At 40.7% G+C, this 15,578-nt stretch overlaps 1 protein-coding gene across 1 annotated transcript; it reads left to right on the top strand.

Moving 5' to 3' along the window:
- Positions 1-10,411: 10,411 nt before the first annotated feature.
- On the top strand, positions 10,412-15,376 carry LOC137745046 (U4/U6 small nuclear ribonucleoprotein PRP4-like protein). The gene is made up of 5 exons (XM_068484902.1): positions 10,412-11,415; positions 11,751-12,204; positions 12,299-12,496; positions 12,612-12,693; positions 14,774-15,376. Exons 1-5 carry the CDS (start codon positions 10,655-10,657, stop codon positions 14,905-14,907), a joined length of 1,629 nt encoding a protein of 542 aa, XP_068341003.1. The 5' UTR covers positions 10,412-10,654; the 3' UTR covers positions 14,908-15,376.
- Positions 15,377-15,578: the final 202 nt, after the last annotated feature.

Below are 15,578 nucleotides of genomic sequence, written 5' to 3'. Positions count from 1 at the left end.
CAAGAGCTCTCTTTATTGTGCCTTTCACCCCTACATTAACCCTGCCGAAGAAGCAAAAGCACTCGAGGCATGAACCCATGATCACCTGGCCTCGCTAAGGGCGCCAAGAAAGGAAAACCTAAGGAGGTACTCCAAGTTGTTGACTTCCGATGCCGACTTAAGCAGCAATTCGTATCCCGTAGCCATGCAAGTCGTGCTACTGGTGCAACATCCATCGAGGAGCAACTAGCATAAATGAGCGACGCAATCGCAAGGCTGACAAAGACTGTGGAAGAAAATGACTTACAGATTGCTACACTCGTCAACCGTTTGGAGGCGCAGCATGACGAGAAAGCTGACCCAAAGGTTGATCCACCAAAGAAAGAAACCGATGAATAAGAGGAGTCTCTGGTAGAGAAATCCGAAGAAAAGCTAGAGGTGGACTGAGCTACCACACTCATAGGATCTATCTCTATCCAACAACTGCAAGAGATGATCACAAACACCATCAAGACGCAGTACGAAGAGAGCTCACATGACTCCATTCTATACTCAAAGCCCTACTCTAAGAATATTGATGCTTGAGGATGCCAATGGGTTATTAGCCGCCCAAATTCATGCAATTCGATGGAAAGGGCAATCCTAAGCAACATATTGCCCATTTCATTGAAACCTGCAACAATGTTGGGACCGAAGGAGACTACTTCGTCAAACAGTTTGTGTGTTCACTAAAAGGTAATGCCTTTAACTGGTACATCGACCTCGAGCCCGAGTCCATTAATAGCTGGGATCAGCTTGAAAGGCAATTCCTCAACCGTTTCTACAGCACCCATCGTACTGTAAGCATGTTGGAGCTGACAAGTACGAAGCAGTGGAAGGATGAACCTAGCGTCGACTACATCAATAAATGGCAGTCACTAAGTCTGGATTGCAAAGATCGGCTTTCTGAAACCTCTGCCATTAAGATGTGTGTTCAACGCATGCACTGGGGTTACATCCTCCAAGGCATAAAGCTAAGAACATTTGAGGAGTTGGAACTCATTCCCATGACATGGAGCTGAGTATCGCCAATCATGGGAAGAATGAGCTGATCACCGACTTCAAGAAAGACAAGGTGTTTACTCCAAATGTGGACAAGACTGGGAAGAATCCCACCAATAAAGCTTTTACCGTCAACACTACCCTCATCAAGACCTCATATGCGCCCGTCAAGATCTTCTCTAAGAATAAAGTGAATGAGAGGAAGAGAGGTAAACCTTCTCACATCCAAGATAGGTGCAAAAACACCTTGAGGGAACTGGAGCAAAAGACGTACCATTTTCCTGACTCTAACATGGCTACAATGCGAAATGACTTACTGGAGAAGAAGGTGATCAAGCTACCTGAATGCAAATGTCCTGAAGAGATGAATCGCGTTAACTATCATAGGTACTGCAAGTATCATCATATCGTGAGTCATCATGTTGGCAAATGCTTGACCTTGAAGACATGACTGCAACATACACTACTACAATTATGTTTGGATTCCTTGATCCAGTGCTTCTCCAAGTGACGCCTGACCATTTACGTCCATGCTCAAGCTACACGACACCTTCTACACAACCTGCGTTGCAGGGCAAGTGCCCAAAATGCACCTACCGACGATAAAGAAAGGTGGACACTAGTGACCTACAAAAATACGAGGAAGTCAAGACCATAAGCCACACGACCAAAAGTGGAACAATGGGAGAAAGCACCGCCGCCACAACAATAGGAAGCCCAAAATAAGCGTAAGAGCTGTTAAGCTAACGTACGCTGGGGAACCTATGGAGCAAGAACCACGCATTCCCGTCTCCTTGCACGAGTACTTCCCAAAGGATTTCTTCCAACAGTGCATTGTCGCTGCCTGCCACATGGTTGAAATAGAGACAGAAGTGCCCTTAAAAGGCAAAGTTATCGTCGTCGAGGAAGAGAAGATCCGCACACCCAAAGAAAGCCTGCCAACATACTTTAGCATCAGGAAGCACTACGATTGCCCAAGAAGATGCGAAAAGCACTATTAGCGGTCTTGGCGAGCCCCGACGACCACGAAGTGCAAGAAAGCAAGAACGAATGCTTGAAGCTTCGACCACACAAATATGTCGCGTGTTGTGCCGCCCATGATGTAATCAACTTCACTGACGAAGACTTGTTGCTGGGATTAAAGCCTCACAACTGCCATTTCTTCATCTCTGGGTATGTAAGGGAGCACAAAGCCAACTGCATGCTTATGGATGGTGGATCGGTCATAAACATCATGCCAAAGTCAACAATGACCACAATCGGCAACAAGGTGGATGAATTATCCTGAAGCCGCCTCCTAATCCAAAGTTTTAACCAATGAGGACAAAGAGCGATGGGCATGATCCGAGTAGAGATGACCATTGGCGAACTCAAATCAAGCATGTTATTCCACGTGATTGATGCAAGAACTTCCTACAGCTTGCTCTTAGGAAGGCCTTGGATTCATAAGAATGGAGTACTGTCGTCCTCCCTTCATCAATGCTTAAAGTTCTACCTAGAATGAGTAAAGGTGATACAAGGTGACACCAAGCCATTCACCAAAGTCGAATCATAATTCACGGACTCTAAGTTTTATATGGATGAAGACATGGTGCCCAAAGCTTTTCCAAAAGAGATCAAATCCACAGGCAAAGCCTCACCCAAAAAGCAAGAGTGGCAAGCCATGCCCAAGAAGCAAGAAGGGGAAGCTGTGGCATCTTCAAGCAAAGACGAAGATGAGCCTGCTGAGCCCATAACAACCAAAAGTAATGTGACGCCCTCAAAATGGCCAAACACACTTGTCTTCCGATACATCTTAATGTCGAGAAAAAAGAATGGGCAATCCCCATTCAAAACTGGAACAAGCAAAGCCGACACACAACTGCATAAGGACGATGTAATGCTGCTTAAGACAAATGCAGTTTTACCTTTGACACAGCTAGGCAACACTAAAGTTTCAAAACCACGACAAGATTTCGTAAAACCTCTATCAAAGGGGGTAGAACTAAGCTCTCTTCCAACCAAGAGGACCAAAGAAGGTTTCGACCCAAACGCCTACAAACTCATGTCAAAGGCCAGGTTCGATTTTGCCTCCTCTTCAAATCTTGGAAAGAATAATGTAAACATTGTCAACAACAAAGAACACGACCTCACCAAAACTCAAAAGAAGTTGAATGAGCATGGTTACAAAGTTGACAACAACAAAGCTGGACTTGGCTTCACACCAAATACACCCATGAAGATTTCAAGTAAAGCGAAAAATGTTAGCGTTCAACACATCAGCATGAGCATTGAACAAAATCAAAATAAGCCTAAACCCGCCCCTCGAACGTCAGTCTTTAATAGGCTGAATTGTTCAAAACCCAGAATTTCGGCACTTGATCGCATTGGTGGTCAAGACCGAACTTCCGTCTTCAAGCCGCTTAACACGCCAACACCCCAAAGCTCTATTTTTGAAAGGTTATCAAAACCAAAGAAACAAAGCAGCACAGCTAGCTCTCCTCCATGATGGTCGGCTTTGGAAAGACTTGAATAAAGCAAGCAGCATTCTAGAAAGAGGAAAACAACGTCAAAATAAGAAAAGCCCAACGATCTAGCAGAAAAAGACGACGTTCAAAGCTCGATTCCTTCAAGGATAAAGTGACAAACAACTTTGGAAGTTAACACAAAAGGACAACTACAGGTAAAGAGGCGCACCATCATCCATACTGGCCAATCTTCACACCAACAAGCCCAAGGGGATGACACTGAAGAGGAGATCCAAGACGTCTTCCATATCACAATCCAAGAAGATGAAGTCCCTGAGGGAGATGTCATTGTTGTGCCACCACAACTTGAAGACGGAGGGCAAGCCACGGTTGATGATCTCAAGGAGCTCAACTTAAGCACAAAAGAGGAACCGAGGCCTATCTTCGTAATTGTGCTGCTAAGTGCAAACGAGATAGAGGAGTACTACTAACTACTATTGGAGTACAAAGACGTCTTTGCTTGGACCTACAAAGAAATGTCGGGCCTTGACCCTACCATCGTCGTGTATCGTCTTGTTGTAAAGCCTAGAACGCGACTGATAAAGCAAACTTAAAAACGCTATCGATTTGAGCTCATCCCACAAATTAAGGTCGAGATTAACAAGATAATCGAAGCAGGCTTCATTCGAAATGTGCAATACCCTAAGTGGATCTCCAACATCATCATTGTCCTTAAAAAATCTGGACAAATACGTCTTTGCATATACTTCTGAGACCTCAACGATGCTTGCCCGAATGATGACTTTCCCATGCCAATCATTGAAATCATGGTGGACGCGACCACCGGCCATGAAACACTGTCATTCATGGACGGCTCCTTTGGATATAACCAAATTCATATGGCTTCCGAAGACGAGGAACAAACAGCCTTCCACACTCCAAAAGGTATCTACTGCTACAAGGTAATGCCCTTTGGTCTGAAGAATGCTGGAGTTACATATCAATGTGCAATGTAGAAAATCTTCAACGACCTACTACATAAAAACATAGAATGTTATGTAGATGATGTAGTTGTCAAGACCAAGAAGAGGTCCGATCACTTGAAGGATTTGTGAATGGTGTTCAACAAATTACTACACTACAACCTCAAGATGAACCCATTAAAGTGTGCATTTGGCGTCACCTCTAGGAAGTTCCTCGGCTTCATTGTCAAGCACCATGGCATTGAAGTAGACCAATCAAAGATTAAGGCCATTCAAAGCGTGCCTGAGCCAAGAAAATTACACGAGCTGAAAAGTCTACTAGGGTGGCTAGCCTTCATCAGACACTTCATCTCCAACCTCGCTAGACAATGTTAACCCTTCAGTCGATTCATGAAGAAAAGTGCTTCATTCATATAGGATGACGTCTGTCGCAATGCCTTCGAGAGCAAAAAATGGTACCTGGCAAACCCACATGTCTTAGGAGCACCCGTGCTTGGAAAGCCGTTCATCATATACATTGCGGCACAAGAAGGTTCCATTAAAGCACTCTTGGCATAAGAAAATGAAAACTAAAATGAAAAAGCACGTTACTACCTAAGCAGAACCCTCACTGGTGCCAACCTCAACTACTCACCGATCGAGAAGATGTGCCTTGCCTTAGTCTTTGCCGTCCAAAAGCTTAGACACTACATACATGCTTACACCATCCACTTGGTTGCTAAAGCCAACCTGGTCAAGTACATTATGTCCAAGCTGATTCTGATAGGGCGTCTATCTAAATGGGTGTTGCTTATCAACCAACACGAGATCATTTATGTCTCAGCTAAAGCCGTTAAGGGACAAGCCCTAGCAGACTTCCTTGCCGATCATTTAATCTGAGCCAATTGGAAAATCTCGAACGACTTGCTTGACGATGAGGTGTTCAACATTGATATCTTCCCAATGTGGTGAATGTTCTTCGATGGATTAGCACAAGCAGATAAAGCGGAGGCAAAAGTAGTATTCATGTCACCACAAAAAAAAGTGCTACCCTATTCTTTCCGATTAAGCGAGCTGTGCTCTAACAACGTCGCTGAGTACCAAGCATTGATTATTGGACTCTAAATGGCTATTAACATAGAAATCACAACACTAGAAGTGTATGGCGACTCCAACCTCATAATTAATCAACTCTTGACTAAATATGAAGTGAAGAAAGATGATATCGTCTCATACTTCCGGCTAGCAACTCAACTACTACAAAAGTTCGAGGCCGTGACGCTAGAACATGTGCCAAGAAAAGAAAATTAAATGGCTCTCGCTAACCTAGCCTCAAGTATGGCGCTAGAAGATGACGAAGTTGCGGACGTGCCAGTTTGCCAAAGATGGGTGATCCCACTTGATAGGAGCATATTCATGCGACTTAATTAGCTTGTTCTCGTGCATTTATGTTGTGTTTACTTAGTTATTTTAGTGTTTAAGGCCACTTTTGTGTATTTTCATATTATAAGGCCAAAGTGTGCAAGAAGATGCAAATTGGAGTCTTTTGGAGGGAAAGAGGAATGAATGAGTTGAAGACTTGAAGAAACGACGAATTCCTACTCCAACGATGAATTCTTACCAAAACGAGGAATCCTACTCAAACAAGGTTTCCTACTTGAGGTAGGAAAGTTAACCCTAAGTTTCCCGTTTTGGTAACCTTTCCTAAACTTAAACGTCCGTATTTTCTAGCCCACTTTAAACCCCTTTGCCGTGCCCTTGTATCTTCCCCCCTTCCATTGCCGTGCAAGGGAGGGCAATTTTGTCCCCTTTTATGCACAAAACCCTAACCCTAAACCCTAGCCGACCTAATTCATTGCATGCATTCATATTTTTAAATCATTCAGCCACCATAATCCCTCTAATTCAACATCACAGCCGTACCTTCCAATTGACCCTAATTCCCCTACTTTTTATTCATATCATGCAGCACCACAAAACCTAATGGCCTTACAAAGCCGTGCCCCCCCCCCCATTTGTCATAAACCCTAAGAAACCAAACAAAAATCTTCACGCAGCCACCATATATTATTTATTTCTTCTCTGCCGTGCATAAGGGAGACCAATTTCAGCCATTCACCGTAATAATCCCATTATTCTAATCAGCCGCACCTTTTTTTTCCTAATCCTAGTGCAATATTGATTCATCTCTCACACATCATGCAGCCACCTAAAAAGAAAACCCTAATTTAATCCCTCTTGCCGCAAGTCCCCATCCAATGGACCCGAGTTCTCTCTCATTCATCATTCATTATTTTAAACCATTCAGCCACATATTGAAAAGAGAGCTATTAGCCGCAATTTTGGAGGCCATTCCTGATTCACCCTGAATTTACAAACCAGCCGCAGCCACCATAACCATTCCACACCATTCCACACCTTTCCCACCATTGCCGCACCACCTTTCTTCCCTAAATCCATCCTAAACCCAAAATACCATCCAAAAAGCATCATTTAACCTCACTGCCGCAGCAAGGAGAAGAAGAACGAGGGACTTAGACGCGCAGAAATTCAAGTGGATTCGTTGTGCGTTCTAGGTGTAATCAATCCTTTGTGCTTTATGTTTAAATTCAATTGTATTTCTCTTTTTGTGAACATGAGAGGCTAAACCCCTATTTAGCTAAGGGGTGATTCGAAACCATGTTTGTGCTTGCAATATGAATTGATTACTTTTGGTTGGAATTTCATGAATGGTGAATTCAATTTGTTTAACTGCTTGATCGATAACTTATTTATGTATGTTGATTGAGAGTGCACGCTTAATTTTCATGCATGAATATGACGCTAGAATATAAGTGAATTTCACCTAATAGTTATGAACTTATTTTCACAAGTAGTGGAGCTTGCTTATAAACAATCGCGTTAAATGAATTCTTGGCACTAGTTTCATGCTCATCATAGTAACGAATGCCTCGTCAACACTTATAGTTTTCATGATGCTTAATGATCAGTAAAGGGGGATTGAGTTTTGGACGAAATTAAACTAAATGCACAGATTCTAATTAAAACAGATTGTAAAAAACGAAATTGATGAAATAGAATGATGAGAAACTAGTTAGAGGGTTCCTTATCCACACATGAACATATGCATATAATTTGATTCCCAGTTATGACTTCAACAAACGATGAATGACAATGCTCCAAGTTAATTAGGTCCGCTTAAATTAACTTTCAGATTTCCCTAGATTCATTGGATTGAATGGAATACGCATTACAACCAAATTATTTCTAATCAAAGTCCCTAACTATGGAATACGCATGATAGAGACATTCAACAAAGATCATTAAGTTCAACAGAAATCATAAACATCGACTAGGCATTCATAACTATGGAATACGCATGATAATCCAGCCTAGGGTTTACTAAACACAATCGTGACCAGCGATTTTTACTACTCATGAATATAAGTTCATAACGATTAGGTGAAATTCCCTTATATCCTAGCATCAAGTTTAGGCATGCAAATTAAGTGTCGACCCTCAACCCACATACATAAACAAGTTCTTAATCAAAACAGAAAAGTAACCCACATCTAAAGTTCATGAATTCATAACTGGAGTAAATCAAATCATAACCAACATATGTCCATGGCTTCAAATTCGCCTCTAACTAAAAAGAAATTAGTTCCACATGTTTAACATAATTGAACAACAAGTTAAACATGAAAACAGAAACAAAAGAAGAAAGAACTCCAAAAGTTGCAGAATGTAAAGATGAATTTGTGATAGAATTGAATGGATGGATGCTAGCCAAGGGGTTCATCTCCACACATGTTACACTTGCATAATAAAACGATTTCCAATTGCATTTCAATAAACCATGAATTCTCAACACCCCAAGTTAACCGTGATGCACTAATTAACCTTCAAATCTTCCTAACGTTATTGAATTGGATGATTGCATACGACAACCCAAAACATTCCTCATAAGTCCCCTACATGATTGCATAATAGAGATACAAGCAAGAATCATTACGCTCTATGAAAATTATAAGTGTTAACGAGGCATTCGTTACTATGATTGCATGAAACTTATGCCAAGAATTCGTTTAACGCGATTGTTTATAAGCAACCTCCACTACTTGTGAATATAAGTTCGTAACTATTAGGTGAAACTCACTTATATTCTAGCGTCATATTCATGCATGAAAATTAAGCGTGCACTCTCAATAAACATACATAAATAAGTTATCAATCAAACAGTTAAACAAATTGAATCCACAACTTATGAAACGCAATTAGAAGTAATCAAATCAAAATGCAAGCATAAACATATATTTCGAATCCCCACCTAGCCAAGGGGGGTTTAGTTCCTCATACGTACAAAACAAAGAGAATTGAAATTAAACATTGAATTCAAAGGAAAAGAAACACCTAAACATTCCAACAACTCAAACTTGAATTGTATGAACGTTTAGGCCCGCTTCTCTTCCTCTTTGTTGTAGCACAAGGTCTAAGGTGAGTTTTGGGGATTATGGATGATGTAGAATGATAGGTTTTGTGGAATGGTGAAGGAAGTGATGGTGTTTGGATTAGTAGGGAATGGTGCCTCAAGGCACGGCACCAAGGGCAGTTTTTGGTGAATTTCTGAAAATGGAAGAATGAATGAATGTTGTGTGAAGTGTGTATGGTTTTTATAGGGAGAGAATGGATGGGAGAGCATGTGAAGGACAGCTAGGTTAAGTGAATGCATGTGCAAAACAGCTAGGAAAAGTTGTGGAAAGCTGGAAATGCAAGGAGAAAAGGTGCAGAAAATGGAAGGGGATGCACGGCAAGGATGGGCTGTTTTGTGTTGGTGGATGATTAAAAGTGCATGTGGGTGAATGTGTGGCTGCATGGGTGAATGATTAAAGTGCAAGTGGGTGGAAATGCATGTGGAATGGCTGCAAGGATGAAGTGGACAACCTGGAAATGGGATGAATGGTTATGCACGGCAAGAATGGCTGTTTTGTGATTGTGTGTGCATGTGAATTAAAGCTAGGGTGAATGATGATAAATACATGTGGAATGTGGCTGGAATGAAGGTGTTTTGCACGGCAAAGGGGAGTGCATGTGGCTGATTTGATTTTGGAAGAATGATATTGAAATGGGAAAGTATGTGGCTGCCAACTAGGGTGAATGATTGAAGTGGGAATGCATGTGCAATTGCAAGGGGGAAAGGTGGAAATGGGATATGAAATGCACGGCAATGAGATGTTTGTGTTAGGTGATGGGTGCATGTGTTGAATTGGTGGTGCAATGATGAAAGAATAAGTGCATGTGGCTGAATTGAATGAATGCAAAGTGAATGAATAATGAAATGGGAAAGCATGTGCAAGGTTGTTGTTGTGATAAGTGATAAGTGTATGGTTATGATAAGTGATAAGTGTATGGTTATATAGGGAGATGAATGAATGTGTTTAAATGGTTTAAAACAGGAAACAAGGCCCTTCCTTGCATGGCAAGGAAGGGAAACACCAAGGGACACACGGCAAGGGTAACAATGTTGGAAGGGACATTGTTTTGTGACCTAGAATAGGTAGGATTCCTTGATATTGCTCAAACAAAAGGTTTTTAGGTCTTCAATTTCGTCCATTCCTTTTGCTCCAAGCATATGCTATCCATTCCAAGCCCAATTTTGCTCCAAAATGCTCCAAAATGCACATTTTTGCTTCCTTAGCCATATGAACCTAGAAACACACGAAAATGGCATAAAGGACTAAAATAACTAAAGAAACACAACGTAAATGCTTGAGAACAAGCCAATTAAGTCGCATAAATATGCTCCTATCAACGACTCATTAAGATATTGAATAAGACACAAAAACAACACGAGCACAAAAAAAAACATGATACGAACGCAATGTCTAATTGACGTTGCTTGAGTGGTTGCATCTTATTTTAAGCAAGTGGGGATAATTTTGGAAAACGAAAACCTATAGAGAATAGATTTTTATTTTATTTTATATTTAAAATTAGAAGAAAAATTGGGATTTTTGGAACCCTCCGGCCTCCACCGCTCAGCTCATCCCTTTCTCTCTCTCGCTCTCGCGATTCTCATCGCATCTCAGTAGCCCAGCCAGTCCTGTATTCAGCTAGCTACGTCCCTTTCTCACATTGCGCTGCGCACCAACTGTTTGTTTATATGTCTCACTGAGAAAAACAAAAGACAGAGAAAGTAATTCCTCGTGAGGTATCGAGATTGCTATGGAGGAGGAGAAACCTCTATCAACTTTACCGGAGCCATCTGTTGCAGCAGTCCCAATTGCTCCAGTCCGCGCTCCTCCCCTCAGACCGCCGCCGCCAATAAATGGGGAAGCCAGGACGAGCACAAGTGACTCCGATGATTCCGACTCGGAGGAGCCTCCACGAGCTACCGGCGTTTCGGGTGGGGAGTACGAGATATCGGAAGAGAGCAGAGTGGTGAGAGAGCGGCAGGAGAAAGCAATGCAGGAACTGCTGATGAAGCGCCGTGCTTCTGCTCTTGCTGTTCCCACCAACGACATGGCCGTGAGGGCTCGTCTTCGGAGGCTCGGCGAACCCATTACTCTCTTTGGGGAAAGAGAGATGGAAAGGCGAGACAGGTTGAGGATGATCATGGCGAGGCTGGATTCGCAAGGGGAGTTGGAGAAGTTGTTGAAAGTTCATGAGGAGGAGGAGGCTGCAGCTTCTGCTGCTGCAGTGGAGGATGGTGATGATCAAATTATTCAGTACCCTTTTTACACTGAAGGGTCCAAAGCTTTGTTGAATGCTAGGATTGACATTGCCAAGTACTCCATTAGGAGGGCGGCCTCGCGGCTCGAACGGGCTCGAAGAAAGAAGGATGACCCAGATGAGGATATGGATGCAGAGTTGGACTTGGTTTTGGAGCAGGCAAAAAGTTTGGAACTTGATTGCAGTGAGATTGGGGATGATAGGCCACTTTCGAGTTGTTCTTTCTCACATGATGGGCAACTGCTTGCCACTTGGTATGTATATCCTTGCCTCTCTTTTATGTGTATAATTGAATTGCAAATTTAATTGATTGCTAAGTTTGATAATTTATGGTTTATTCCCTGCTATAATGCTATTTGATTTTCGATGACTATGGCTATCTTGAGTTGAGAGGTAAACATGTCAGTATACTGTATAAGTGAAGAAAAACAGGTTTCATCCTTTTCGTATTAAGATGCTATTGCTAACGAGGTGTAGGAGGGTGGTCAAGATTTATTTCCTTTGCTAGTGTTGTAGGTTTTGTGAGACTATACTATTGTATGTACAAGAGGTTGAATTAATTTTTCTTGTGTTGTTTTGCTTTTGTCAGTGCTATAAGTGGAGTGGCCAAGTTGTGGAGCATGCCTGAAGCAAAGAAGGTTGCCACTTTAAAGGGACACACAGAGCGACTGACTGATGTTCAGTTTTCTCCTGTGCATAACCTCTTAGCAACTGCCTCTGCTGACCGGACTGCAAGGTTGTGGAACACAGAAGGAACTCAGCTGTTGACATTTAAAGGCCATTTGGACCGTCTGGCACGAATTGCCTTCCATCCATCAGGTAAGTACTTGGGTACGACTAGTTTTGACCAGACATGGAGGTTATGGGATGTAGAAACTGGTGAAGAGTTACTTCTACAAGAAGGTCACAGTAGGAGTGTCTACGGGATAGACTTCCATCCTGATGGATCATTGGTGGCATCCTCTGGACTAGATGCACTTACTCGTGTTTGGGACCTCCGTACTGGTAGAAGTATTCTTGCCTTGGAAGGCCATGTCAAGAAAGTGAGACTCTAATTTTTATCTACCATTATTTGAGGACTATTAATTATAATTTTTTATTGTTCATGATTCATTCATGTATTTGGCTATCTTTCAGGTTCTTGCACTCAGTTTCTCAGCAAATGGCTATTATTTAGCCACTGGGGGTGAAGACAACACTTGCAGAATATGGGATTTAAGAAAAAAGAAATCCATATACACCATTCCAGCACATTCCAATCTCATATCACAGGTCAAATTTGAGCCTCAAGAGGGATATTTCCTTGTAACTGCTTCATATGATTTGACAGCAAAGGTATACTTCTTTTCAGAACCTTGATTTCTAAATTGATAGCGAGTTGTAGTTATTATTTGTTATTACTATTTTGTTTGTTTCACATCTTGACTATGAAATATTTCATCTTTGCCAGATATGGTCAGCCCGAGATTTTAAGCCTGTCAAAACGCTTTCTGGACATGAAGCAAAAGTTACATCTTTGGATATTTCTGGAGGTAAGTTTCCTCGTCCAAGTTATGCAATTCTTTTTTATTATTATTACTTGTTTCACCAACCTAAGTATGCTTGGACTTTATTGATAAAAAGTATGGATAAATCTTTTGGGTGTATGACTGTATTATGGCATAGTTCTAAGTGTAATAAGAAATTGATGGGTGGAACGAAGTGGGGCAGGCAGAGCTGTGAACATATCTCACCTTTTGGTATGTGTAATGTACACCATTTGATATATATTGTGTACATATGTGACATGTAGGCACTCTTACATTTTTCACCCGTTCCTAACTTTGTACTATATTAGGTCGTACTTTTTTTCTCCCTTATATAGTAGGTTCAGAAAGTGTACCACTGCAATCTGACCTTGTCATCGTGTGTTGACTTCACCAAGTTAGGCCATCTCCAAAGGAGATGTCAAATTTTAAACATAAAATTTAAATTTGATGGCCTATGTGGCACTCTGACATCTTTCTAAGTTTTGCTCTCCACCCGATATGTCAAATTAAAATATTATTTTATTATATTATTTCTTTTCATAATTTCTGTTTTATAATACAAATTTGATTACATTATTTTCTTTTTGTTATTTTATTCCATTATTTTATTTTCATAATTTCCCATATAGCATGTACAGCAGAATGGGCATCTGAATTGATACCCAAGACATAAAAAACTGAGGCTTCTGAGCTGCAAAGTTATTTAAATCACTCGATAAGTTTGATACCTATATAACTTCAAGCCGTCTAGTTTTCTTCTTTTCCTTTAAATTGTATTCGAAAAAAATTGAATTGATACAATTTCACATAGCCTCTTCCCTTTGATTCAAATGCATTGCAAGATTCAATGGTCAAATATTCAGTACTCAAATAAACACCAAATCCTAAAACCCATTTGCTAAAAAGCTCCATAGGCCTATCAAGAAGAAAATGAGAAATTACTGTTTGGAGAGAACGCCAAGCTTCAAAGATTTGTGGCGGAGTTGGGTTTTCTCTGAACCAAGAAGCTGGGTTTAACAATGTGCAGACTGATATTTTCAGAGTTGGTGAGGTTGTGGGAGGAAGATAAATGTTTTCAAACAATAATAAAATTAATAAAAAGCATTTAATAATTAATCAATAAAAATTTGAAGCTGCTGTCAATTTTGACAGCAAGGGTGAGAGCTGCCATTCCATGTCATGCCACATCAGATTTGGCTTTTCAGTTGGAAAACAATGTTGCTGCCTTTTTTTTTTACTGTTAATGATGATTTGGACATTTTGACTTAGCAGTAGAGACCCTGTCAAAATAAAGTGATAACCATGCTCCTCTCTTTGGGCTTCGGTTACTAAAGAAGTTAAAGACGTGTCTTCTCTTGTATTTTGCTTAATTGGAGAGCAGCCGTTATCTAATTCTGTGCTGCTCTCTTCCTTTCCCCATTGTAATTTTTTTTTTCTTTTGATATTAGAATGATATCGTTTCTATTAAAAAAAGTGATAAGTTGTAGTTGTTTAGATTGAGTTCTTGAAGCAGGTTTGTTGCGGTCAGTTTGTACTTAGTTTAGAATTTCAAACAGTAAAGTCTCACCCAGCCATTTTAAAGTCAGTACTCGAAACCCCAAACTCTCATCAGTTATTAGTGCAACCCTACCAGCTGCTATTTGTAGCTGTTACCTGAGGAGGTATTGCATCATTCTTTGCATTGTTTTTCTGTGGTGAGAAGTGGGATTTCTAGGTGGAACTTCACAGCTTCACAAGTAATCATATTTATTTAAAAGGAATTGTTCAGAATGATTGGTTCTTCTGAAAGAATGTTTTTGATTGCATGATGTCATAATTAATGAGGCAACGTTCATATGAATTAGAACAATAGTAAATTAGAAAAACCACATGGACAACGACAAGATTAACACAAAAACACTTCAAAAGCTCAATAGGAGAAAAAGCCTTTTTCTATCCACTTGTCATACTCTAATTGATTCTTAGTTGTGAATACGTTTTTAAACCTGCTCAGGTATTTCTTCGAGTGACTAGTTGTTATCTAATTGTTGTGCTGGAAAGCTAGTTTCTGGATTAACATCCGAACGTATGTTATTGATAGCAGATGGGCAACAGATTGCTACTGTATCACATGACCGAACCATCAAACTGTGGTCCAGCCGTACCAACAAGAAGGATCAAGCAATGGATGTGGATTACAGTACCAATGAGAAGGATCAGGCAATGGATGCGGATTAGGACTTGTCCAATTCTAGATAACCTTTCAAAAGATGGTAAAGAGGTGGTTACTTGCGGATGCATGGATTATAGTGAGACAGTTTCGTCAAGGCTAAAGCTTGTGTTTGAGTTTAAGATCATAACGTTGGTACTAGCTTTTAAAATGATAAGGTACATGAGATGATGTCCCTTAGAATATGAAAAACATGTACAATGCTTCTTGTGCTGTCTTCAGACACAACCCTTGCTAACTGGCAGATATCTGTGTTCAACTTAGTTTTTTAATTGTGAAGGAACCCAAGGTGGAAGAGGGTTTTTGTTAAACTGCCAAAATCCTTCCTGAACTTGTACTTGGCTTTCAATTATTCGTTTTGTTATGTAATGTTGAAGGCTTGTAGTTCTTGTTATGTTCATTGACGTATTGTGAATTGTTAGGGAAACACTCCGATGGTTTTGTGTGCTTTTGGTGAAATTTTCCGATCGTTTTAAACTCGGATGTAAAGCTTTCCTTTTTGTTGTGAACTTGTCTGATGCTGGCCAAAAATAGTGCTCGTGAAACACTAAAAAGCGACGAAAAAGAGGCCGATGTGCGTATAGGATCAAGACTACTTAAAAACAATCACCACTAGTTGCAAACCGCTCACGACCATATAGGATCAAGACTACTTAAAAACAATCACCACTAGTTGCAA

Source organism: Pyrus communis, chromosome 9 (assembly GCF_963583255.1).
Source record: "Pyrus communis chromosome 9, drPyrComm1.1, whole genome shotgun sequence".
In the NCBI taxonomy this organism is placed as follows: Eukaryota; Viridiplantae; Streptophyta; class Magnoliopsida; order Rosales; family Rosaceae; genus Pyrus; species Pyrus communis.
This window is presented reverse-complemented; position numbering and strand designations above follow the sequence as displayed.

Excerpts from the sequence above, each read along its gene's own strand:
- LOC137745046 (XM_068484902.1), top strand. The coding sequence starts at position 10,655 with ATGGAGGAGGAGAAACCTCTATCAACTTTACCGGAGCCATCTGTTGCA. Across the intron at positions 11,416-11,750 it reads GGGCAACTGCTTGCCACTTG|TGCTATAAGTGGAGTGGCCA; the intron begins GTATGTATATCC and ends TGCTTTTGTCAG. Across the intron at positions 12,497-12,611 it reads CATATGATTTGACAGCAAAG|ATATGGTCAGCCCGAGATTT; the intron begins GTATACTTCTTT and ends CATCTTTGCCAG.